General features: G+C 34.8%; 1 protein-coding gene across 3 annotated transcripts in view; it reads left to right on the top strand.

Annotated features, from left to right (window-relative positions):
* The window catches only part of LOC128237319 (E3 ubiquitin-protein ligase rnf213-alpha-like), a 102,596-nt gene that overhangs the window by 53,406 nt on the left and 21,662 nt on the right, over window positions 1-27,528 (top strand). For all 3 annotated transcript variants that reach the window (XM_052952720.1, XM_052952721.1, XM_052952722.1), the window contains 41 exons: window positions 80-235; window positions 1,677-1,862; window positions 3,328-3,495; window positions 3,615-3,861; window positions 4,148-4,381; window positions 4,680-4,851; window positions 6,719-6,855; window positions 8,219-8,293; window positions 8,545-8,651; window positions 9,081-9,225; window positions 9,501-9,693; window positions 9,844-10,090; window positions 10,346-10,492; window positions 11,087-11,192; window positions 11,437-11,602; window positions 11,998-12,166; window positions 12,292-12,416; window positions 12,703-12,900; window positions 13,323-13,445; window positions 13,576-13,696; window positions 13,832-14,073; window positions 14,336-14,441; window positions 14,695-14,805; window positions 14,929-15,021; window positions 15,194-15,388; window positions 15,626-15,786; window positions 16,065-16,287; window positions 16,475-16,645; window positions 16,907-16,969; window positions 17,245-17,354; window positions 17,579-17,716; window positions 18,094-18,256; window positions 18,648-18,727; window positions 19,662-19,803; window positions 20,262-20,455; window positions 22,418-22,606; window positions 24,100-24,214; window positions 24,682-24,873; window positions 25,192-25,331; window positions 25,548-25,755; window positions 26,841-26,986. In XM_052952720.1, the coding sequence (XP_052808680.1) occupies window positions 80-235; window positions 1,677-1,862; window positions 3,328-3,495; window positions 3,615-3,861; window positions 4,148-4,381; window positions 4,680-4,851; window positions 6,719-6,855; window positions 8,219-8,293; window positions 8,545-8,651; window positions 9,081-9,225; window positions 9,501-9,693; window positions 9,844-10,090; window positions 10,346-10,492; window positions 11,087-11,192; window positions 11,437-11,602; window positions 11,998-12,166; window positions 12,292-12,416; window positions 12,703-12,900; window positions 13,323-13,445; window positions 13,576-13,696; window positions 13,832-14,073; window positions 14,336-14,441; window positions 14,695-14,805; window positions 14,929-15,021; window positions 15,194-15,388; window positions 15,626-15,786; window positions 16,065-16,287; window positions 16,475-16,645; window positions 16,907-16,969; window positions 17,245-17,354; window positions 17,579-17,716; window positions 18,094-18,256; window positions 18,648-18,727; window positions 19,662-19,803; window positions 20,262-20,455; window positions 22,418-22,606; window positions 24,100-24,214; window positions 24,682-24,873; window positions 25,192-25,331; window positions 25,548-25,755; window positions 26,841-26,986 (6,404 nt within the window). The remainder of the gene's footprint in view (window positions 1-79; window positions 236-1,676; window positions 1,863-3,327; window positions 3,496-3,614; window positions 3,862-4,147; window positions 4,382-4,679; window positions 4,852-6,718; window positions 6,856-8,218; window positions 8,294-8,544; window positions 8,652-9,080; window positions 9,226-9,500; window positions 9,694-9,843; window positions 10,091-10,345; window positions 10,493-11,086; window positions 11,193-11,436; window positions 11,603-11,997; window positions 12,167-12,291; window positions 12,417-12,702; window positions 12,901-13,322; window positions 13,446-13,575; window positions 13,697-13,831; window positions 14,074-14,335; window positions 14,442-14,694; window positions 14,806-14,928; window positions 15,022-15,193; window positions 15,389-15,625; window positions 15,787-16,064; window positions 16,288-16,474; window positions 16,646-16,906; window positions 16,970-17,244; window positions 17,355-17,578; window positions 17,717-18,093; window positions 18,257-18,647; window positions 18,728-19,661; window positions 19,804-20,261; window positions 20,456-22,417; window positions 22,607-24,099; window positions 24,215-24,681; window positions 24,874-25,191; window positions 25,332-25,547; window positions 25,756-26,840; window positions 26,987-27,528) is intronic.

A 27,528-nucleotide genomic window follows, 5' to 3' on the forward strand; every position in this document is an offset into this window, starting at 1 on the left:
AGATATCAATAAACTTTTTCATTGATATACATATGAACATGTAGTATCTTCAAATGTAACCAACCTGTTTCTGATGCAGCTTGACACAAACCGTGAACTAGAATGGCTGAAAGATATAAAAAAAGCGCACGGTTCGGTCGAGGTGACATCTCTCATGCAAGCTGAGGCCATCAATGCAGAAGGCATTTACACCGTGGGGAAAGGAGCATGGAAAGGTTCAGATTCGTCCGATATGGTAATTGCTATTTTACAAAATCACAGAGATAAGGTTTTACAAAATGGAAGACAACACCTCGTTTTAGAGAAGTAGTTCATTGCATGCTAGGAGAAATACATGTGTTAGAAGGTTCTAATAACCTAAGGATGAATACTGTTAATCAACGTAACTGCTGTTTTATTTCTAAGGAAATGTATTGTCAAATTATTGTTCTCATCGTCACTATTAATGAGGGTGATATTGGTAATTTATATAACTATCTAATTGAGCCAAGGAGCGTAGCATAGGCAAACTTTCATGTACCCGATGAGGGAGAGGGCGGTGTGGGGGGGGGGGTGCAGACAAATCTGCGTTAATGTTTAAATGCCATGTTATACACTCAAAAGTTTTTGTATCAAATTGTTATAAAATTTTGTCAAAGTACTTGTCTACATATTGTCTTATTTTTTTGCAATAAAGGCAACATCACGTCAAAAAGAATTTTCCCCATGTCATAAATTCATTATTTTATCTAATTGTTATGAAACATTGCCATAATGCTTTTCTACATGTTGTCTCGGACATTTGTGAAAATGGGTCATCTACGGCCAAAAACTAGTTAACTAGGTGAAATCTTAGTAAAGATATTTTCCCCATGTCATCAGTTGTTTTTTTTCATTAAACTTTTACAGTTTTTCTCTCTGCAGGATATCTCAGTCACATAAAGGATAATATCAGTTCAGCAAAATATACATATTTAAAAAAGAAATTTTCATTTTTTATGACATTTGGATAGACACGCACACACGCGCGCGCACACACACACACACACGCGCACACAGATATGCGTTCACACGAGCACACACACCATTGACCCGTCAGCTTCACAGTCAATGCTTGTATTTTCAGTATCTTTATATTTTGCTTCTTTGGTGTGTCTTGGATCTAGGATCAAAAACCTGGTGTCTGGGACTTATCATTTTAGAAAAGCTGATTTTTTTTATATAAAATGTTTATTTTTCCTTTACAATGTAATTGTTTTTGTTGATCTTCATGAAATTTGATCAGGTTGTTTGTATGAACATATCTCAGATAAGTATAAATATGGGTCTTTTTGGTCACTAACTCAAGTCTTATGTTTGCAAAATTGCATCGTCAAATAAAAGAAATCCGACTTTAATGCGGGGTTGCCACATTGGCGTCATCTTCTTGATAAAGCATATAACTACCTTGAGTCCTGAGTAAAGCAGACATCCTTTAAAGACCCTAAATTCGAAGGGGTGGTGGTCATTTTACAAAATACATGTAGCCAGTGGCAAAACACATACATAGCAAGGCCCATAACCATAACAGTCATTGTAACGTTATGTTCCTTAATCAAATTAGAAAAAATGATGAGTTATGGCATCTTTTTGCAGTGATCTTGTTGAAAAATAATACAATTTTCAGCTCAATCTATTATTGTTTTCTTTTCCTGAAGATGATTAAAGATATAATGAAGCTCACGGTGCCTGGAAAAGATGGCCAGCGTCAACAGAAGCACTATACATTTGACCAGCTCCAGGATTTACAGAGCCGACTGATGCTTGTTGCTGGCAAATCTGACTCGTCAATTGTGAAATCCACGGATAAAAAGAGTGAAGTGAATGTGGACAGGTTTACAATGGTTTGTATTCATATTTCTGAGGTCGGCCATATTTAAGGAAAATTCGTTCAAGTAAAGATATTTTCAGGTTTTCATCAAAAATATTTATTTGAATAAAAATGGTGGGTAGGCAGGCGCCAAACTGTTTTTTTTTCTCAATAATCTAAGTTAGCCTTGATGTTTAGCATCAACACATGGTATGAAATGTTGTGTGGAGATGCATTAGGTTTGATGGAGCCTTTCAAGGTCCCTGATTCTTAAAATAGAAAAACATCCTATCCTCACAATAACTATTAAGGTTTGATGTATTATAGTTAAACTAGGTATACAGATTTCTCCTGTTAAGATGTACCTTTAGAATGCATCTGTGATCAAGCTTAAAAAATAGAAAAAGTGGTTTCTTTCATGTCATTAGTTTGAAATGATATAAAATGGTGAAGCTTGGTATGAAGCTCATGTAAAGACACTCATTTGGATTTTATTAGGGTTATAGAGGCAATATTTATGCGACAAACTACAGAAAGAAGCTCAGTAGAAAAAAGTTTAAACATTAACCCGGTTTAATGGCATTAGGTAAACGCCAAAGACATTGAACATAAAATCACAAACAAGAAACATGGAAGAACAGCACAAAACTCCACAAACAGCACAGTGCATGCATAATATATATATATATATATATATATATATATATATATATATATATATATATATATATATATATATATATATATATATATATATATATATAAAACTAGGTATGTTTATCAAGGATTGTTAGGAACCGCCTTGGAACCGTCAGTAAAATGTAATTTATTTGGGGTTTAAACCAGTTTCAGTGCACAAACCTCAATCTTATCTCAACAATCCTAAATAAAGAAAAAACGCAAAAGGTAAATCTTATCAAAGTTAACATTAACTTGAGAAAACTTATAGGTAAACACCAAGTACTTCTATGATTAGAGATCCAAGCTCTATCTGCAGACGGTGCAATACAATTCAGAGCACCTAATGCAACAACTTTTGAAAGATACGATGCAGTCATTTTTTTGAAACTATGAACACCACACACAGTCTGCATTATAAAATAAAAGGTTTAAAACTGTGTGATCATAAAGTTTCATTATAAAAAGCATCATTGTACTAAAACTTGGAACAAATAAAGATGGTTGCTATGACTTAAAATGAATTTACTTCTTTTTATGAGGAACATAAATTGAAGACACTTGGTATTATATAACAAGGACATGTGTAGCACACGTTGGTAATGGATTTTCGGTCTGTTCTGTATAGGTTGCTATTTCAGAAAAGTTATGGTTTAACTAAATGTCTGCAGTTAAAATTGATGCTTACTTTTGGATTGCATATAAGGTTTCTGTACCTAAAATAGAAAAACAATTTGTTTTGTTCTCAAAAACCTTATTTTAACATGCCTACTTGTTATTGACAAAAACTTTTAATGATGATTCTTTTCCCTGTTGTTCAGATCTTTGACAGCATGACACGTCTGGGCTCTGTGTACCTGAAACTGTGCTCATCTGGGTGTGTACTGTTCAACGGGTGGAATGCAAACTTCCTCTGTTCTTTGGGACAAGATGGACCGGTGTGTGTGACACTGGAATTCGGGAAGGAAGAGGACATTCCGAAAATGAAAGTATGTTTTAAGTTTGCAGATACCTAAAAAGCGGTTTTCTCTTTTACACTGTTGTATTTTGTTTTACAATATTCTTGAAGTGATGATGTCTATGAGAGATGTATGTACTTGTGTACCAGGGTCGGAAGTCTGATACGGAAGGGCTGGAAGATATGGTTCCCAAGATTGCCGACTTTATGGAGAACTGTTATAGTGAATGGTTGGACTTCATAAAAGAGAAAAGGAAGAATTATCTTTACCTAAACTTCTTCACAATCGATCAGCTTGTGATTCTTCAACGGGAGCTTGTAAAAATGGGGACAAACGAGGAGCCAACACAGAGAATTTACCAACTCTTGTCTGCTGTGAAAGAAAACTGCTCGCAAGGTTTGGGGCCTTTATGCATTTTTCATCGATACATATACTGGTATTAAGACTTATTACTTTGGAAACGAATACTTTATATACTAAATATGTATTCGAATTGTTTGGTTACATTTTTTTTAAATATCATTGTTTTCATTTTTTAACAGTTATCGACGTGTTCTTGAGAAATAAAATAATGCCATGAAAAAATGTTTGTTTCATTCCTAGTGGCTAAGCTGTTAAATGAATTATGATGACATTCCATGTGAACTAAACATCTTACCCTGATTATATGTTGAATCTACAGAAGATGTAGTACTGGCCATGGAGAAAGCCAAAAAGGAATTATTTGTGATTGGAGATGAATCTGAAGAGACCTCTGTTGAAATCGATGAACAAGAAGAAATTGGTGATCAACCGGAGGAGAGGGTTGCTCGATTTATTCATGAGTTGGTGGAGGCTGGGTGTGACGAAGCAGTGGCAAGGAAATCTGTTGAACATGTGAAACAGGAAGACATTGACGATTGTGAAGTGACTGAAGGTAACATTCAGCATATCTAATACGTTCACCTTTAAATTATAACTTTATAACATACACAGATTTGGAGGGTGAAAGTGCTGTTTGTGGAATTTTGTTCTGTTCTTCCATGTTTCATGTTTGTGATTTTTTGTTTTTGTTGTGTTCTATGTCTTTGGCGTTTACTTTGTGCCATCAGACCGGGTTTATGATTAAACGTTTTGCTACTGAGCTTGTTTCTGTAGTTTTTCACATAAATATTTATACAAATATTATTTTTTCGTTTGCTATGTTGTTTTATGTTTGTCACTGTTCTCTTCAGCCATGATTTGGTGCATGGAACAAACAGATGGAGAAAATGAAGATGTTGAGATGAATCGAGACGATGTTGGGGACACAAAAGATATCGGTCATAAGTTTCCTGGGTGGAGTCTCTCCTCAACCTCAATAAGCTCATTAGTCAAGCAATCTGTAACCAGTCTTGGACACAAAAGGTAAGAATTGTGATAATTATTAAAACAGTGAGTTGAAACTATATAGCTTGCATTCAGGTTTATATTACATTACAATTTCTTTATAAATTACCAGGTTAAAAAGCGAAAATGACAAAAAAATCCTTTAACATTACTCGTTTGAACTGAACACATTTCAAGCATAAAAAGGCATGTTTGATGTAGAAAGGCAACACAGAGGACTTATTTTGCAAACCTCTCAAATTCAATGATTTTAAAGTTAAAACCTCAGCTTTAAATCATCGGTTAGTTATTTTTTATGCCATTTCATGTGCCAGAATAAAAGTAATCTGATGGGGAGCAAAGTCACAACTAGAAGGTGACGCATTTACCAACAGACCATATCACCTTTTAAAATACCGCTCAAATTGTTGGATTATATTGTAATATATGACCCTGTTGACATTTGAAATTGCATCATTATTGTATGGTTAACTTTCATATCAAATACAATCGATACAATCCATAAATATTCTGATACTTTGGGTTGGTGTTGAAGTAATCATTAACTAAATACCTTGTAAGGTATTGATTGTTAACAGTTTTTACCAAATTGAGTAACTCCTGAAGTTGTTCAGGAACGGTCATCTTCGCCGTATTGTTTTTGTTGGAAACTGCATAGGGCGTCGTGATGCATTGTTGCATTTCCAAAACATGAATGTTATTTCCAGATTTTACTTTCATTCGATAATTACTTATCATTTTTGTTAAATTAATACAATTCTTTACTTGCTATGGCATTGTACTATTTTGTAATATACGCGCGTTCCAGAAATGGAATCCTCCGGTTATGTAAAGTATGTTTGTTGTAACAATTGCGAATGATTCAAAGTAAAATGGCAGTACATTGATGTCACCATGTCTACAATTACCACCCTTTGTTAATATGCATATGCGCGTGTATTGTCATATGTATATTATTTGTTATTTTCTTGATCGAAGTACCGTCTTTTGAAACTAGGAATTCCTTGATTTAGTCCATTGGATGATTAATTTTTAGGGACTTTTCTTTTGTTCAGAACTCCTAATTACTATATTCCTAGCCGATTGTCTAGTATATAAGCGGCGCATTTTCAGAATCTGCGTTTTTGTCCTGGTCTTTTGATCCGATCACTTTTTATAACTTTCGGTCAGAAAAACACAATGTCTTTGAAAAGTAATGCAATTATCATGAAATGCCTCTGCAATTAATTCAGCTAACCTAAAATGTCTGTGCCATTAATTTATTGAATAGTAGTAATTAAGATACCGATCCATTGTAAATTGTGCTGCTACAGTACTGTCTTTAAGCAACCACAATTGCGTGAAGTATGTACTGTTTGTATTAACTTCAAATATTGGAGATATAAATAAAAAGTTATTAAAATTAGAGACTTGGGGTTTTTTTGTGCCACAATGGTTAATTAAACGCCATCCTGAAAGAGACTGAGAGAACCAGATTTAGAACAAGAAATAAATATTTTGGAGTCGAAAAAGGTACTTAAAGGAATACAAAACTAACTGACAGAACTATTTTTTTGTTAAAATGTAGTTTCATTAACGATGGGCGACGTTTCTTCTAACTAACCATAATTTTAGAACACAAAATATATTTCCATTTAAGTGTGTTATGGATATTGAATGAAGTATGTTTTAAAAGATGTATAAGTTCAAGAAATGTTGTTAGAATATTTAAAGTCAGAATAATTATTATGCACTCCTCTTTATGCTTTGATGTTTCGAGTTCTATTAAAGAATACTATGTTCTTTGCTATGCTCATTTTGTTATAAATGTGTTATATGATTTGCTGAAAAAAACTTATAAAGACAAATTACCTGTATTATAAATTTAGGTGTTTTGGCATTTCAGGAATATCGGTGTAAAACCTCTAATAAATGATCTCAAAGAATTGTGGAAAAACTTCCTTTGCTCGATCTCATCGAACATCAGTGATTATTTAAGTCTGGAACATTTGGGAATCATCCTCAACATGCTTGCTGAGACAGGTGAGTTACCAATACGACATATATCAAATACAAGTTTCTCTTGAAGTAGTTTTCAACACATTGCAAATATGCTGTTACATTTTGATTTTTTTAATTAATATTTTTGAGAAGTAATATTTCTTTAAGATAAATTTCGAAATTAAGAGCTTCAGTGGTCAGTTTAGGCAGTATATTTTTTTTTATTTGCAAGTAAAATATTACTGATTTGTTACACTCGCTAAATATCTGACTGAAATACTTACGGTATTCTGTCAAAAGCTTGGTGATAAGATAACCCAATATACATGTACAGTGTGTGTGTATACCACGTGATAAATTGCGTCATAAATGCTACGTCGGAAGGCAATATTTTTATTTGAAAAAAGACTTTAAACAAAGATATCTTCACTATTTATTTACCATTTTAAATGAAACTTAGCGCCGTCTACGCATCTTACGGAGCCCTGCCTTCGGTCTTTTACCAGATTTTGATTGAGTGTTTAGTTTCATTAAACACTTCGACATACCTTTTCGCAATTCGGCCGTCTGACGGAGCACAGTCAAAACATTATTTTGGAAACATGTTTGTCGAAGTGTGTGATGAAACTAATGACTTTAATGTCGGTAATAAAACAAATGCGGGGCTCTTTACGCGACATAGACTGCCCTTTGTTTAATTTAAAATGGTGTTGTAAGAGAAAAATTATCTTTGATTTAAGACTTCATTTTAAGCAAAATGTTGCCTTCCGACGTAGCATATATGACGTAATTTATCACGTGGTATACACACACTGATGTATATTTCTCTTTGTTTGAAATGAACACTTTTTCATTGATTTGAGATGACTTAACTTAGCCGTAAACTAAATATTTCAGTGTTTAGGGTAACGGTCAAAATTGATAGTAAGAGTAGGAATAATGTTTTTGTTATTGCCTAATCAAAACAGAAACAAATCATGATTGCTTCATTTGTCACTGTTTATAGCCATTGCGGTTCCAAAACCTAATTCTAAAATATTTTTTTAACATGATAGTGACATTGTTGAAATGTGGACGCAATTTGTGAAAAAAGGACAATCTTACAGTACGGTAATATTTTTTTAACTAATTTAAAGGATACGCCTGGCTTGCACATCGATACGTATTGGCGTCTGCAAGTATCGATAAATATCTTTTATAGAATTTTTTTTTACTTTACGAAATGGAATTACGCATTGGCAAAACAGCTGGCATTTCACAGTCATAATCATCTTAAAATGGGAAATGTCAAATAACAACAACAAAGACTAGGGTCGATGAAAGGGTCTTGTGGATTTTGCAAGGTATGGTCGGGTTGCCCGAAAGACAGATATTTTTCTTTAGGTATCACTTTTTTAACTTACAGATGAGCGAAATATCAGAAGAAACATGCCGCTGGTATATGTGGAAAGGGAACCAAACCTCGTGGTTTGTCCAAGTGGTAATAATACATTTGTATTTTTGGTTAATAATGCTTTAAGTTGCATACTTATACTGTATCTTCATTTTTGCTAATTTTTGACCATTGCTTTCCCAAAGAGCGGTTTGTATCATAATGAAAATAAATATTACAAAGTTAATATAGATGTATGTGGTTTATGGTGTAAAAATATCGAAATAATTGCTTTAACTGCAGATCTTTAACAGGCGTACAATGCCAATATAAAGCGTAGTATTTTTATGTCTATATAGATGAAGTTCTTAGTGTCGCACTGTCAATCTATATGTACGATCCTGACCAACCCCTGCCGCAGTCTGATGAAGTCCTCGTGTGTACCTCAGACACCACTGCCGATGAGGTATACCGCATTTAGTGTAGAAAATCAGTACTTAAAAGGCGCACACTATTGGTGGATGCAATTGTGTGTGTGTGTTTTGTTTTGTTTTAAATTCTAATGGTTTATTATATTTAACTCATATTTGAATAATATGAACTAAAATAAACCATATGATTTGTGTACAGATAATAATATATTAGCCTTTATATATGTGTTTTTGAAATGAATAGCTGGCCTTAAATTCCCCAGTTAAAAATGCGCATTTTTATGAATTTTATTCTACATCAACCTATAGTTTGCGCTTTCAAAACATAACGCCTAAGGTTTTCTTTCCATGTAAGACTTCACTTATTAAATAATTTTATAAGAAGTATTTACAACTAGTTAGAATTGTTGTTAAAGGATCTCATTCTATCCTATTACGGTGTATTTAACGTTTATAATTATCAGGTGAGCATATTTTGGCGACGGGCGATATATGACAGCTCTGGTAAAATTCACTGCCTCCTCCATGCGGACCTGCTGGATTTTGATGTCAGCGAGACAGCCGAACATTGCCTGGAAGAGCTACTGTTGGACATTAGACACTCAGATGGTACTACAGAAACACATGATTCAAAGTTTCAGTTGTTTAAAGTTACTGTCTGGAAAGGTTACAATTGAAGTTATAATAAAATATCCAAATGCCATCAAAATAAGTCTTGAGATTGATTTTCAAATGACAAATCAAATGTTTGAAACAAACATTTACGACCATGCATAATCTATTCGGAACCACGTTGAAGCATAATATCGTTAACGAAGAGTAACTATACGTAATTTAATTATTAAGAAATGTTTGGTACTGAACAATAAAATCTATTTTACTAGATAACAAGTACCGTTTGTTCATCATATGCGGATCAGATAACGAATATCGTTCAACGATTGTATCGTCTTTGGAGAAGTATGTGCGGCATGTTGGACCAGTCAATGGGCGTCAATTAAAGGAATACGTGTCTCGTCATCTGGAGGCTCCGGCATTAGCTGGCAAACCCTGTGCAGCCATGGTTGATTTCAATGGGTATAAGATATTCAAAATATATAAAAAGTAATAATAATGTAAGATAACTGGATCTGTTTTTGCTGAAACGATGTTAAACATGATAGTTTACGTTTTGGAGTTACTTCCAGAAGGTACTAAAATGTGAATGTGTTTATGATATTCTTTTAGATCAACAGTGCGTGTTATAAAATCCACCAGAGCAGGGGTTGGGAAAACATTGTTTGTGCACCGAAAGGATGAGGCAGTGCAAGCGCAGATATATCGTAAAAACAAGTTGGTGGATACACGAAAAGTGTCAATACCTCTCCAAGAAAAAGTGATCAACTTGCATAGCTTCATACAGAGACTTCTTGAGCACACGCCAGACCCACGGAAACATTCCGCGCGAATATTCCATCTAAATATGAATCATGAGGTATGAAAAAAACAATTTTATGTGTATGCCAGAATAAGTTGTAGGATTTCCCAAGAGTATAAATGGAGTATGTTAACACATCCATTAAAAGTGCATTTTATATGCAGAGAGTTTAATGTTTGTATGTATGCAAGGTTATTGTATAAACATAGAAGTCTTTAACAGTATTTCAAGTCAATCTTAATATACTGAAACATAAATATACTTTTTTCATGTGTATCCGTATGTGAATTGACTTGTCGTGGTAAATTACAGGTCCAGGAAGGTGTTGACTACGTTTTGTTCAACTTGCTGATACTGAACTGTTTGGTGGACAAGTCCGGATACGTCTGGCGGAGATCCGTGCATGATTTGTATCTCATAGAAGCAATGCCGATTATGTTTCAAGGATCAGATGCGAATGTATGTGCAAATTAGTGTCTTGAAAGAAGCAGACATTGACATTTCTTTATTGTGATGAAAAATGTAAAATGTGAATATTAAAGGGGCTAGACACCAGATAATACAAGTTCAAGAAAAAAAGAATTTTTTCAAAAATTTACATTAAATTTACATGGCTGTGTACAACGCATTTAAACTTACTTACTTACTGATGTATCCCTGCGCTGAAGACACATGCATATTTCGCAGTTTGTGCGCAGTTTTCCATTTCAAAATTTACTAGGGTTGTCTACTACGTAAATCCCAGTAAGTTTTAAAAAATATTCGGTATATTTATCTGTTCTCTTAAACAGGTATGATTTAAACTGAGGAACAATAATGTCCCATTTTAAACGTGGAAATACATATGAGACAGCAACAGGATTGTTGCGTTTATTATTGTAACCATGTAAAGTGATGTTTTGTCGGCTTTCTTTTAGCTCGAATTGACAAATCTAGGCTTGTTTTGAGGAAATACTGTATTTGCCGATTTTTAGATCATCTGGTATCTAGTCCCTTTAAAACAATAGGTAATGTGTAAAAAATGTTTTATGTTTTTGCATTGATTGCTTGCAGGAGGAGGCACACTTCGTACATCCGGTGTTTAATTTTTTTCCGGATTCAACCTGTCGCTCACCTGATGAAAGCCTTCAAATATATTCTGGCAGGAAATCTGTCCAAGGTGTGTTGCTTTCAAATTCTGTATAGAAAAATAATAAGCAATCATATTAAATTTGCTCAGAAAAAGTTTTGAATTAAAATACCAAAATATGTTACTTTTAATATAATAGAGCGAGTTATATTGCTTTAAACACCAGACTGTATTTAAGTGAGTTGAAAGCTTGTCTATCTTTCAGAAGGTGGAGGTATTGTTCACAATTTGACTGGAAGGTTTAAAATCTATTTTATTTTACGTGCAATTACAGATTTTATGCCAAATGACCAACTTTTCGATGAGCAGCAGTTCCGGAGTCCAGTTTTTCAGCGAACATTCCAGTACCTATTGAGGCTGGACGAGCGGAAATCACTGGAATCTGTCAGACCATCTGAGGCAGAAGGCGATCCTAAAACCTGCCTGGATGTTCTGCTTAGGTGAGTGATGCATGTCGAAAGCTAAAAACAAGGTTAATGCCGAAGTTCTCAAGTCATCTTTATTTAATATTATTTGGCTGGTACCTTTGGCATTAACCTTCTTCATTTATAAATAAAGATAGAAGTGATCTTTATTGAACCAGTCATTGAATATGTCTGTGATGTGAATCATTTTTAAACCAATCAACGCAAATGTAGTTATAGTTAAAATAACTATTAAATTTAAACGAATTTAATTTAATTGGACATATATGCACAAGTTCTGCAGCGGAGTAAAATTGTATGATATTGGTATTTTCCTTGGGTAAGCAAATACATAGACACGTATATTGCATCTTGCTGATTACTTTGTTTGTCCAAAGAATTTAGAAAGTTATTTTGACTTTACTGTTTAGGCATTGCGGCGTGCGAGACCCTTCATGGTCTGAGTTGCACCACTTTGTTTGGTTCCTGAACACCCAGCTGGTGGACTTTGAACAAAACCAGTTTGTTTCTCTTGCCGCGGCCGAGGACCTACCGGGATTCGCAACATTTGTCTTAAGGTTTCTCATTCAAATGTCGCGGGTAAGTTGCGCTATACATATACCATTAAGTGAGATTGTAGTTATAAAGTTAAAATCGCATTCACTGACACTCATATGTTTAATTTGTGTTTTTTTTCGATCATGTAACTGCCATTTTGAACTTAGGACTTTTCCACTCGATCATTGAACATGAGTGAAGAATCCCCAGGGATGATTCATCAAGGCGCCATGGAAACTGAGGATGAAGATCAGCTAGAGCTATATCAAATGCGTCGAACATGGGAGTCTAGGTAACACACTGATAGCATTTAAGGCTAATTTATTGTTAATCTGTCTGTTTTTGTACAGAAAAGTGTAATCATAATTCATTATAATGCAAAAAAGTAACTTTTACATTTTTTTATTCAAGGTTTCATGAACAATGCCCTTGTATGAACTAAGGAAAGCAAAGGATTTGTTTCCGTAGATGTCATTGTTGTTTCAGAACCTTGATATTAATAATCATTTACGGCACATGGATCTTTGTTAAAAATACTAAGACAATAAATAATCTTAACCATTTTCATTATGTTTCAGTCCTCATCCCTACTTGTTTTTCAATTCGGACCGTTTCACTTTCACGTTTCTGGGTTTCTATATCGACCGAAACACTGGCAACCTTGTTGACCAACAAACAAACCGCATACTGGAGCAGGGTATAATGGGCCAGAATTTGTACGATTCCTTGGTACGAAATCAAGCACCAATTAGGGAGGACTTTGATACATTGCCAAGGTAATTTAGAATTCCGTAAACAAATGTGCAACTCGACCCGGACTCGAAAACGGAACCCCTGCAAACAGGGCGAGTGTCCTATCGGCTATTTAAATACCTTTTCAATACCTGTATAAGTATGATACCGTGACGTACTTCCCTACTAGGAATTCGTCCCAGAATTTCCAGGATAGAGAACAAGTTAAACAAGATCTCGCTAAAAACACGTGTAGTATGTTGAGTCATGGTCTCTCTTTGGCTTCAATTTGTCAAAATGTGCAGACAGACCAGGGCTTAAACCCTTGACCCCTCGCTAACCGGTCTAGTTCTCTACCGACTGATTTACCGGGGCCGCTGACAAATCTTTTCAACACCTGTATAGGTAACAATACTGTGACATGTGTAGGTAATTTCTAAAAACATGCTTGAATTCTTTTTTTCAGAGACCAGAAAATCATGAAGCTGTGCAGCATTATGGGCGTAGTGTTTCCGCATGACCCTGATTCCACATACGAACTTACCACGGACAATGTGAAAAAGATCATGGCAATCTACATGAGATTTAGGTAACACCAAACCTTTGTTTAACTGATTAATTTAATTTTAAAGGATATCATTATAATACACATGCTCCGATGCTTTGTGAAACATTTTAAGCATATCCACATCATCACATGACTATGTAATTCATTACAGATGTGACATCCCTGTGATTATCATGGGTGAGACAGGTTGTGGGAAAACACGCCTCATCAAGTTCATGTGTGAACTACAGTCACCGCCCGGTGTTGATGTCAAGAACATGATACTCATGAAGGTCATAAATATAGTTTTTCACATAAGTATTCATATATAACCAAGATGGGTTTCGCTAATTCTGTTCTCCATATAACTGTATATTGCATGTTAGTGTTGTTGTGTGTGATTTAATTTGTATTGTTTTTTGGTGTAGGTGCACGGGGGAACAACAAATGAAGATATCAAACGGAAAGTGAACGAGGCGGAGATCGCTGCAAGGGAGAATATTGAAAACTATGGCCGCCAAATGTACACAGTCTTGTTCTTTGACGAGGCTAACACAACGGAAGCTATTGGACTTATCAAGGAAATCATGTGTGACAAGTCGATTTCCGGAAAGCGTCTGACTCTATGTGAAAATCTGAAAATTGTTGCCGCATGCAATCCTTACAGAAAGTAAGAGACTACAATTGTTGACCATCAAATTAATTCTGCTTTGCATATGCTACACATATTATTAAAGTGTTCTACATTTTATTTAAATGATAAAACTGATTTGACGAAATGAATTTATATTTGAGTTAAAACAAACATACAATGATTTATATTTTGTATGTGCCGTATCAGCAGAAACGCAGTTTGAAGATTTGATTGTAAAAATTCTGGACAACGTTTCCTACCAAAGAAATATGCTTGATAAAATGTAATTGCTTTGCAGACATACTGATGAATTGATAAAAAAGTTGGAGCAAGCCGGCCTGGGGTATCACGTTGATGCAGATGAGACGACTGACAGACTTGGGCGCGTACCAATGAGGAGACTGGTAAAGAATGTTTTAGAATAATAACATCCCCAGATGATAGTATTGTCTATTAATTGTTTACAAAAATTGTGAAAACTTATGTTTCCACATGCACATTGTTTAAAAAGCTTGCTAGTGTTTCAAATGTGCTCTTATTTGAGCAACAGTTCTTCAAATTCAAATTCTTTTTTGACTGGCCTGTTCATGAAGTGGATTAAAATCTAACATGTATGTACAGAGGTTTCTTCGGCTTACAAGATGTGTTCCATTTCAGGTGTATCGTGTGCAACCACTCCCGCAAAGCTTAATGCCCCTGGTCTGGGACTTTGGACAACTAAACACAAAGGTTGAGGAATTGTACATCAGGCAGATGGTCCGGAGATACGTACGTAGATTTTTATTCATTTTAAATTTATCAATCAGCTTCATAATGGACTGATATAGCGCTAGTTATCATCATTGTGGTTTGTTTTACCATTTAACTTAAAATGCAAGTTTGCATTAACAGGTAAATGATGACAGACTTCCAAACATTCCAAACTTGATCGAGGTCATCAGCCGCATTCTGACAGTGTCTCAAGACTATATGAGAGCGCAAAAGGTAATCAGATTGTTTATGTGTCAACGATTTATAAAACTTTTGTGTCGCATCGTCAATATTTCATGGGTATAGTATTGTCATACACTATCGTTAATCTGCATTGCTATTTTGCAATTCAATATTTATCTGGTGACTTCTCCCATTGTACAATCTGTCCTTCCCTCTTCTGTAGGATGAGTGCAGTTTTGTGTCACTGCGGGACGTAGAGAGGGTATTGACAGTGATGGCGTGGTTTTATGTCCAGGGTATGGACGGAGGATGGCTGTTTGAAGATAAAGACAGGATAGTGGTCGGGATTGAGGAACAACAACAGGATGACAGCGATGAAGAGGAAGAAACAGAAGATGAGGAGAGATATTTGATACAGGTCATTTTGATTAAAAACACTGAATTTTAAACCAATCGACAAAGAAATATAAATTTAACATTGGGTATATAGATTCAGCTTTAACGTTAAATTCAAGAATATTTTTATGGGAGTTTGACATTGGAATATTTACTTAGGAGAAAAGCTACTCTTTTACCTCTTTAAGTAATGTATAAGTATATATTTTGCCTGCATGTTACATTATCAATAAGGCTCAACTTGTACCATTCATTTTAGGGTCTTGATAATATCACGAGATCTCTCATTCTGGCCCTTGGTGTGTGTTACCATGCCTGTCTGAAGACAAGACAACAGTACAGACAGGTTATTGCAGGGCATTTCCGCCAGCCATGCAGCCTCCAGGGCGGAGAAACTCAGATATTGGATGAAATTGAACGGTAGTATCAACATTTAAAAACATTTTCAGATCGTTTTGTCATATAACAAACTAAAAAGAAGCAAAACGTGACAAGCACAATTACAGTAATTGAAATGAAAGGCATTGGCAACATTGGAGTACCGAAATGTTTGGAAAAATTCAAGTGTGGGACACAAATGATAGGAATGATAGCGTTTTTGAAGATATAATCAATGTTGTTTTTTAATATTCATTTACAAGTATATTTAAGTATATTTAATTGTTAATGAGCGTGTTATTGAGCGTTTTTCTTTATAGATGCCAGGAGATCTTTTTGGACAATGTGTCTTTGGAGGACAACATTGCACGAAATACTGCTCTAAAGGAGAACGTCTTCATGATGGTTGTTTGTATCGAGCTCAGAATACCCCTGTTTCTTGTCGGGAAACCTGGAAGTTCGAAGTCTCTGGCAAAGACAATAGTCTCAGATGCCATGCAAGGGAACAGCGCTAAACATAAATTATTCAGATTGCTGAAGCAGGTGGTTTATTATTATAAGCTAATGTCTGTCGTTTTACATGGTACAACCCAAATATATTATGTTCTAAGTAAAAACTTTCCCAGCATTGCTTCTGATAAATAAATGTTTTACAATAAATTACTTGTATTGCTTGCATGCAGTAACATAAAACTCAATTATGGTGTGATGATTTGACTTTTCATCACAGGTTCAGATGGTATCGTTCCAATGTAGTCCGCTGTCCACCCCAGATGGCATTGTTGGAACGTTTCGACAATGCGCGCAGTTTCAGAAAGACAAAGATCTGCAGACATTTGTGTCAGCTGTCGTATTGGATGAGGTTGGACTTGCTGAGGATAGTCCAAGAATGCCACTAAAGGTACATGATGTAATTGTTTAAGCTTTCCACAGCGGCAGCGTATTTGTGACATTAGCTGACCCTTTGCCATAACTCGTCAAGGCACACATTTTTACCAATTGCAATATGCTTATGTGCAGCTATAATAGTTGTTCAGATAACAGATTCGCTTGCTTTACATGTATGTTGGGAAACAATAGAGCGCATAACTTCTGTGAGAGCGAATTTGTTTACACTATGAAATAAACAATCATATCGTGAATGTTGCTTTTATGTTTTTAGACACTCCACCCACTTCTCGAAGATGGTTGTCAAGGAGATGAGAAACCAGAACCATTTATGAAGGTTTGTCATTATGAAAATATGTGACCGTTTTTAACTCTCTTTGTTTAAACGTTGACTGTTCGTTGGGTTCACTTCATAAGTGATTAATTGGAATAATAGTATACAGATATCATCGTGGCACTATGGCACTTTAATGATCAAAATGTAAAACAAATGTTCTTGTGACATATAATACAACACCAACTGAAATTTTGTTTTATTGGGCAATAGCAACCTCTCAAAAATTTTTTTTCCTTTTGACAAGTCATTCAATAAGAGTATTTTATTATCATAAGGTTGCCTTCATTGGAATATCCAACTGGGCATTAGATCCAGCCAAAATGAACCGTGGAATTCTCGTCCAGAGAGAAGTACCAGACCTTGAAGAGCTCCAGAACAGCGCTCGGTACTCGAATATTTATTATTGAATAATCTTGTTTTTATTCCTGAGTTATAACAACGTTCTTTTATATGTCATCGAGTTTTAAATATTTGACTATTTGATTATTACATTATGTGTAATGATATTATCTTGACATAATCATGACACATGGTTTTCATAAATTTTGTATTCTCCTTCTACATGTATTTTTGTCTTTGCTCTGAAGTGTTTTGTATCTGCTACTCCAGTGGTATCTGCGGGAGTTCTGAAGACCTAGGAAACTTGATGGAGTCTCTGATAAAGCCTCTGTCGAAATCCTACCTTGACGTTTTTGCACAGGCAACACAGAAAATGAGAGAATTTTTCGGGTTAAGAGACTTTTATAGGTAAACATTTCAATACTAAAGACAAGTCTTCTGTCCTTGACAAGACTTGTAAACTGAATGAATTATGAGTGAAAATGTAGTTTTCTGTGATCACGAGTGAAGTATGTTTTTGTCTTAAGTCGAATTTCAACAAAATGTCTCTTTCTTTCTTTGTAGTTATATTAATTGAAAACGTCCTTTTAATTGGAACATCGCATGAGAACATACGGTTATTACTCATTTTGGTTACGTTATTCACAAAAAACTTAACCAGGCACATTGAAGGCTACGTGTTTTAATAAGCAGTGCGGGAACCAAAATATATATATAAGCAGAGAAAATAGTAAGATATAGTATTATTTATTATTTGATGTCAATACTAAATAAATCTATTTCAGCTTGGTCAAAATGGTGTATAGCTTTGTAGAAAAATCAAAACAGCCACCAACATGGTATGAAATGCTGCATGCTATACGACGCAATTTTGGTGGATTGGACCAAGTAAACCCAGAGGAAATCTTCAGACATCATTTGGCTTGCGTGATTTCATACTCTACAGAGGTATATTCCATGTTGTTTGCAACAGTGGAGTTTTTAAAAAACGTTAACCTTTGGTCAAAAATCAAGAACCAAATTATTCGCATGACTTTCTCATTTTATGTTACTAATGATTTGTGAGTTGCCGAAATATTCCGATGTGCATTATATTATTGTTTTGGTATATTTTCTTTGATATTCTTACTTTTAAGAGTTTTGAGACTATTACATGAAGTTATTTTTAAGACACTCAAAGTTAATATCAGAACGACATTTGTCTAAATGAAATAAGGAACCTGTTATAACCTTTTATTTTTAGGATGTTTCATGAAATTGAGTCTTTTTTTAACTATTCAATAATTTATAAGCACTGTCTACATATAGATTTGCCTTGACCTCTACATTATATTTACAGAGACACGGGACAGGAGACCCCGACTGTTCACCTGATGGTCTTATTCGCGCCTGTCTCTTTGACACAAACAAAACAAAAAGGTTATTGACACTTTATTTTCGTTCTTGATTTAATGTTAGAGGCACAGTTTATTTAATCATTCTACTTTTATGTAATACTGTGTATATGATGTTAGCGTCGATATGACATAGGCACAAATTTACGAGATAAAATCTAGGATAAAAACCTAAATACTACTAATACCATAGATAGGACGCAGTAAAAAATGTCAAAGGCCGCAGCCACCATATTTGTTTTGACAAATTTCAATGAATCTTGAAAACGGCAAAGGTGATTTAATAGTACAGCACAAGTATATAAATGATAACATATATTGAAATAACAATGACACAAATGGTTTAAGGCATATAAATAATTAATAGCAATAGTGAATTATAAAGTCAATAAACAACAATTTAATTCCGTCATCCCGATTTCGCTCTCCTCGAAGCCCTCAAATTATTTGTCTTTGTCGCTAAAAATATAACCAGCCGTATATTATACTTAAATGTTATCAACACCTTCAGCTATGTATTTCAAACACGTGTTATAATGACACGAACAACACTCATTGCAACAGTTTGTTCTATTGGTATACTAAGGCAGCGGCCGAATGGAAGAGGGAGTTTTTCACACCTTCACACATTGACAATGCATAATGATGACACTTCACATGATGCATGTCTATTTTTTAATACAGAATCATACTACGTAAAAACAGTCGTACAATTTTTTGAAAACTTAAAATTAATTTACTACCATTATTTGTTGCCGTCTGCTGATGCTAACCGTACCGAGTTTTCACTGCCAAAATAACTAAATCCATCAATTAATGTGAGTAACGTCCCTTTGAAGTGAAATGCAAACCTTATCTCCCATTTGTCTCTCTATGTAAGCAACTATTGGCCTGGAATGGACAAAAGCCAACTACTATATATAAGACGCAATGATTTACATTGTATATTCACTTTGCAGTGAAAGTCGATACATGCTTCTGCTGACCGAAAACTTTGGAGCGCTGTCTATCATCCAGCAGCTACTTCAAACTAAGAGCAATGAGATACGACCAATTACAATCTTTGGGAGCAGTTTCAGGAGTGATCAAGAATATACACAGGTTTTGGCATGGTTATTAAAATATATGTTGTTATTCAAGAATTATTTTATTATATGACATTTTAAGCTTTTCTGTTTATTATGAGGAAAAAGCTTTAACCATGGTAATAACCTTTAGAACTTATTTAAGGTGTTCAATTATAACTAAGTACACATGTTGCCAGAGAAAATATGCACTCATTTAGCATGCTCATACTCTGACTTTAATAATTATTGAGAACAAAAATACAAAGGTTGGCGTTGGCACCGGTGGGTCTACTTGTATTATTAGTATATCATATTTGAAAAATGTTGAATGCAGCTTTCACGAATACGTTCCAAGGGTTTTAAAGTAATGTGCAATATAGATCTCTTAATAAATTAGTGTAAATAATTTTGACAATTACATTGACTTTGTTAATATATCTTCTTTTTGTATGTTATTGTAGAGTGTAACATTGCCATTTATGAATATTTTAGGTGTGCAGGAACATCAACAAGATCAAGGTCTGTATGGAAACGGGGAACACCGTCGTTCTGCTCAACCTAGACAACCTATACGAGAGTTTGTATGATGCCCTCAACCAGTACTACGTCTACTTTGGCGGTGAGAGATACGTCGACCTTGGACTCGGGACACACAGAGTAAAGTGTCCTGTTCATAAACACTTCAGGTAACATTATTTTATGTGGATCAATAGCTCGGTCTTGTCATGTTACACATTATGTTTTTTTTTGTGTTTTTAAACAATGATTTTTTTAACATAAGTAAATGTACCACACCACTTGGCGTTGTGGGCTTTATAGCAAACATCCGTCTGTTGCTCTGTCCGGCGCTCTATCCGTCCATCATTCCTTTGACATTGAAACGAGTCTATTTTTTTTCAAAATAACTCGAAATGTTTTAGAGGAATTGACTTCAAACTGTTTACACATACTGACTTTGATAAGGGGAAGTGCTATTTTGAAAATGGTATTGTAAGTGTTATTGCCGTTTGATCATTTTTATACATTTTTTTACTTCTCTCCATAACGATATTTTTTTAATTTTTGACTTCAAACTTCATACACATTTAAACTGGGTTTAGGAGAAGTGCTATGCAAAATAAACAGTATTTTATGTATAGTATTTTTAAATTATTGCCCTTTGACTAGTTTTATACTCCTTTCTGATCGTGAAAAGTCTTACGTTTTTGAGGTTCGACTTTATACACATATTGACTTTGTTGACGAAAAGTGCTGTGCATAAAATACATTGTATTTTATTTTCTGAGAAATTAACCCTTCGATTGTTTTTATATTTATTATATTTTACTTCCCTCCATTGCTCAATATGTTTTTGATGTATATTGACTTCAAACTTTTGGCCTGTGTTGGGGACTAAGCTGCGTAAAGAGAATAATTATTCTTTCTTTCAAGCATATTAACTTTTGAAAGTCCCTAAAATTAGTCCAAACAATACATGCGGCAATCATAAGTATATTTCTTTCTTTCAATGTCCTCTCGCATGTCATAAACGATGGACCAATATTACATAACTTGCCCCGACGAGATGACACCTATGGAGGGGCCATAAACCAATATCGCCCATTCCGATAAACCATAACTTTCAGTTTCCCTGGATCTTAATTAATCAGATAATTTGAGATTCATGTATGTTTAATATCAAACGACATATATACCATATTTCACTTATCACTTATACCAATGTATCGAAGGTTTCCAATAAGTCTAAAAAGGACCAACATGTAAATATCACACGAATATTTAAAAAAAGATATACACTGAAATAGACATTTGTTTCTATTACTTTCACAGGAACTGGGAATATGTTATAAATAAATAAGTTACGCCGGTTTAAATGGGTTCTGTATTGATTCTAATTGTTGGACATTCACTGGTAATGCAAACATTCGTCTTCGCCGGAATTTAAACGGATTTAAGGTGTAAGAACAAATTATGCGGTGAACCTGCCATTTAATAATCAAACAAGAAGTATGAAAAGCTAGACGTTTGTCTTGAGTCGGTTTTTGTCAAGATTCCTAATTTTAATTGTGTTTGTAAGGCTCTTTTCCATTGGCTATAGGCATTCGCCACAGTTTGCCGATAACAAAATAATTTAATAATAGAAAACGGCGACACGTCTCTGATTGGCTGAAAGTTTCGCTGTTTGCATTCGGGATCGGGGAGATTAAACCAAAGTGTGGTACGCATCATCACTCTTGTGAATGAGAATGCCGTTTCACTGATTGAAGAACTACTTTTTAAGGTTATACAAAATAATTAATGTAAGGCCAATAATTGTCCTGCAATTAATACAGTAACGGTCAACATAATAGTCAACTCAATTAAAAACTGTGGTATGCTTTTAAAAGCTAAACATTTTATGCCTCATTTCGCATATGTTATATTCCTCATTTCAATATACTCCAGCTCAGCACCAGTATATCAATTGATGCCTTATCATCGACATAGCTCTAGTTTAAATTTACATTTTTCAATATCTGTCTTTCTGTGCAATTGGCTTCAAGTCAGACATTATAAGATTACTTCTTAGGGAACTATGACTGACAACCTCAGTTACCCAATTCAATGATATAGGATGAACAGAAACGTTCATTTGTTGTTTTTTTCAGGCTGATTGTGGTAGCTGAAAAACAAACAGTGTACAAGAAATTTCCAATCCCGTTAATAAACCGCCTGGAAAAGCACTTCCTTACAGTGAACACCATTCTGAATGAAAGTCAACAGCAGCTTGTGGTGGCGCTTGAAAAGTGGGCAAGCGAATTTGCCAGTCAAAGTTATGGCAGTAGTTTCACACAAAGGTAAACCTTCACTTTGGTCCTACTGAATTTCTTCGCACTGAATTTGTAACGTTTGCATGATAAAAGGGTAGTGTGTGCACGAAGAATTAGGCTTTTGTATTTAATTAAGTACCGCTTTCAAATAATTAGTATATTTCATATATTGATATGTAATATGTATGTCCGAAAAGTGCGCGGACAATGAAACTGAAATCACACTAAGATGTATCACGCGTTTAAGTAAATAATCTCATCCATTTATAAACAATTTATTCCAATAATTGTGGATTTTACAATGAACAGTGTTATCATGATTCCTTCGGGGCAGGTCTCAACGTTCAGTAATCCATTCGTAATAGCGGACACTCAAATACTGTCATGGGTGAGCTATTGTAGTAGGTGTGTTGCGCGCTGCAGGCCGTCTGTTTTCGTCAACATTTCGTTCAAATATCCCTCTTTCCCATTTCGTCAAATTTCACCAAACTTCACAGGAATGATCCTTTGGTTATTCTCTTTAAATTCATTCAAAAATAATTTCAATTGAGAACTCTGGTTACCATTACAACAGAAAGAGAAAACTCTCCGAAATTACAAGTCCAGGAGCTTAAACATGTGTCCTGTTGCATTGTCTAGATGCCTAATATTTAGATTATTCAAACTATTCCCCCACCTCCAGGTGCAAATCTTTTCCAAAACAGCAATTCTCAGAGCTTAGGATTTTTGCCTTATAGCATTGTTTTGTGCTCATCTTAAAAGCATGTTCAAATCGTGCCCCTGGGGTCAAACTTTCTTAATAATTCCTTTCTTCCTTAGCAAAGGTTCCTTGAAAATTGACGTATTAACTTAACTGATTGCACTATTTTATCGCCAAATCATATTGAACGTAATCTTTAGTGTGTGTATACCACGTGAGAAATTGCGTCATAAATGCTAGGTCGGAGGCAATGTTTTGTTTCGAGTATGGACCTTAAACAAAGATAACTTCACATTTCTTCACCATTTTAAATGAAACTTAGCGCAGTCTACGCCGCTAACGGAGGCCCGCCTTCGGTCATTTATCAGAGTTTGATTAAGAATTTAGTTTTTTAAAACCTTTTCACAATACGGCCGTCTGACGGAGCATTGTCAAAACATTATTTTGGAAACAGGTTTGTCGAAGTGTCTGATGAAACGTATCAAACTTTAGAAATAAACCGAAGGCGGGGCTCTTTAAGCGACATAGACTGCCCTTTGTTTTATTTAAAATTGTGTAGTAAAAGAAAAGTTATCTTTGATTTAAGTCTTCAATATAAGCAAAATGTTGCCTTTCGACGTAGCATATATGACGCAATTTATCACGTGATATACACACACTGATCTTGATATGTATGAAATACACCTGCATCGATTACTACGTATCCTTTTATGTTCCGATATATGACAGTGATTTAGTTTAGTAGATTATTACGTTAACATTTATATATTTCAATTGTCCACAAACTTTACGTGCACACCTAGTTTTGTGTTAATTTCAGAAACACCCAGCGTGTAATAAAAGTGGGAGACGTTTTCATTGGCTTCCACAAGGATACATGCTCAGCCATTATACTGGATGTTTCACAGGAGTACCCAGATAAACAAGAAATCGAGGTCAGTTAGACGTCAGTGAGGTGTTTTTCAATAATCAATTAGAAAAAAACCCAAAAACTATCTTTAAGGTCAATGTCGCTCAGTTTCGGTAGCGGTTTTGTCACAAGAGTTTTTGATCCGGTGCTCTTTTCACCATAGCAACCATGGTTCCATTTTCAATTCAGTTTTCGCCAAATTTTCAAAGATATTTATATTCCTCTATAAAAGAATTTAGTCCAAAATGCTAATTGTAAGTGTATATACATGCACCAATATTTCGCTTTCCAATCTCAAATTATCGATTTTAAATTTTGTCCGATAAGAAGGTTTTAAATTGATTTTGTCAACACGTAGTGAAGGTAATGATAGTAGTCAAATGAACTTAATGCCTCTGAAATAGCTGACAAGACAACAATTGTAAAATACATGTGTATTATCGATCGTGTGTTTATATAATGATTGGATACCTTTCGTTCTCATTGTAACAGCTGTTAGAAGCTGGCAAGCTACTCCTACTTTGGTGTGCAACTCCGGAGAGTGTTGTTCGACGTAACAAATTAGACGAACGTCAACAAAAGCGGTTCCAGAAGTACTACCATGAACGACAAGCACACAGTAGCCTGATTTCCTACCTGCAAATGAAGCTGAAGAAAGAGAAAATTGAACAATTATTTGCACAGGTATGATTTCTACATTACTTAATCAGAGAAGTTTGTATGGCTTGCACTATTAGCTCGCTCGATTTTAAGAAAAATATGATGTTACTTTTATAGCCTTGATGTTGTCGACTACTGTCATGAAAAAAAACTGGAATCATAACCAGAACATGTTTAAGATATGCATCTGAAATGTTACCGGGACGATACGCAAGGCCCATAAATCTTGCTTTATTTTTTTGTAAAGTTATGCACTTAAACTTACTGAGAAAAGGGGTTGCGCAGTTATGCGTACAATACTCTTGTTGCAATATATATATATAGTTCATTTTTTTTATAAAGGTGACAACTCACAACAAGCTTCTTGCGTCAGTTCATAAGCAAGATATCAGCTTAGAACTTGGCATAGATGTTGACAGAATAATCCTTCTGGAGACTCTTTCCTCCTTTGATACAGAGCAGCAGTTTACGAACAGAGTTCAGTAAGTACACGCAAACGATCAAAACGATGGAATCGGTGTTGTTATAAAAATGTAATAATATTAAATATCCATTAAGCAAACTTAGATTTGTCTTTGTAATGTACTTGTGCCAACCAATAAATGCAACACTAAATATAATTAAATTCAAAACCTCTACTTTTTGCTAATTATTTATTGGATACTTGCAACTAATGCATTTTATCGTGACCATTTCAGGCAGCACTTGCAGTCAGTCGGGACTGACGAGAGTTTGATGTTGATTCAATGTGATTCCGGTGATGTAAATTCAAATCTGATCGCTTGTGCCCGTTATATTGTAATGGATGAATATGAAAAGGCACGGGAAGATTTACGAGCTCCAGTGCACGCCATTTTCATTGTACAGCTACCTCGAAAGGCGGGTGGATGCTTCACCGGATTTCAGGTAAACGGGGCTAACTTGTTAATGAGCGTATCGTGCGATCAATTGTTTTACCACATTGTTTAAGGACAAATCGACTTTGTATATACTATTTTTATACATGTCACCTAATAGTAAGGGCATGGTTTTTCATTGACATCATCATCATGACGAGCAAATTAAATTGTAATATATTTAATAACTATATCTTATTTTGACTGTGCCCTTTCTAAACACCTCAAATGTATGCGCATACCATTGTCTATTAATGTATTATTTTGAAATGGCATGTTGCCCTTAAGTTGTCTTAACGAGTGTGGGGAGGATTATATTTCCAGGCCTAATATAAATATGGTATAATGATATCGATCAGGAACGGTTAAAAATGATTGATATGTTTGCATAGTGAAGTTATCATAGATAGATAAATTGACGAAGAAAAACGCATTTAGTAATTTTCCCCGAAAAGCGCGTGCTGTCGTTTACTGACGTCATGACGCGGAGTAATTTAGATCACTGTTGACGTCAAATAGTTCCTCTAAAAAACGCGTTTTTTAAGATTATCTATTATAATTTTACTTAGAGTGTTCTATATAGTTGCACTCTGTTGAAATGACATGTACTGTGCATAAATCTTATATTAAAAAAAAAACAAATTGCGCGTTGTTGCGCGTGACTCATGTGGCATGAGGATGCTAAATGGGATTTTCTAGCATGGCTAAATTCGCCAGAAATATATAAATGGTGTGCAAGGTTTGGCTATGACGCAATAATTATTTGTACATATTTTCATTTGCAAATTAATACAGATTTTTGATTCTCGTTTTGTATCCATTCGAATTTCCAGATTGTATTATATTTTATCCTACACTCGTTGATAAGATGGCCGCATGATAAGTATCTATTCATTTTTCCACCGCTTGTCAAAATGTAGATATTACATTGTCCCCAGCCTGGTTAAGCCAAATGAAAATTAGATGGAGTTTGGATTCTAAATGTGTACATGTCTGTCACTCGCATAGTAATTTATGTATTTATTAAAGCATTAAAATTTTAAATATCAAACTATTTGGTTCATTCCTTTAATTCATTAAAAATCTAAATTGCAGTGCGGCCGCTGGCATTCAGCCCACATAGATGATTTATGCCCGGAGAGTACCCAGATGCCGGATATCCAAGACCTGCAGGGAAAAACAGTCAGCAGCATCTTCCACAACGTGGTTAGGAAACAAAGTCCACCCTGTGATGTAGATACGTATGTGTATTATGTTGTTATATCATGAGAGTTCAACTTAAATCGGATTTATATAAGTAATTTCTGATATATGATTATTACCAATTCTGGTCATGTTTACATCTCAATATGATTGGATTTGTTTTACTATCTGCTTCATTGTAAATGTAAAATGTTTGCAATTATACAATGACCATTTATTTCACTTCAAATATTCTTACTTGTATGCACATAATTATTTTAGTCAAGATTTGCTGTTGTACGTGTTAACTGGGTAGTCAATATAGAGCGGTACTTATACTGTCTTGCTATTGAGCTAGTTTTGTAGCGATGTGGTAGTGTGACTGCGTGCGGAGTCATAGGTCTTTGATTAGGTACCTACAAGCTGTATATAGCAATGATTGTGCAAAAACTGCATACAGAAATAGTACTTAAGATAAAAAAATCATATTAAAGTCGTGCAAAAAGGCATGTGGGGCATATATTAGAAAAGGCTCCGACTTGCTGAAATATTGGAGCGGCGCCTATTGCTGTCAAACTAGCGACGCCTTTGATAAGTCAGG

This window comes from Mya arenaria, chromosome 6 (assembly GCF_026914265.1).
Source record: "Mya arenaria isolate MELC-2E11 chromosome 6, ASM2691426v1".
NCBI classification, from domain to species: domain Eukaryota; kingdom Metazoa; phylum Mollusca; class Bivalvia; order Myida; family Myidae; genus Mya; species Mya arenaria.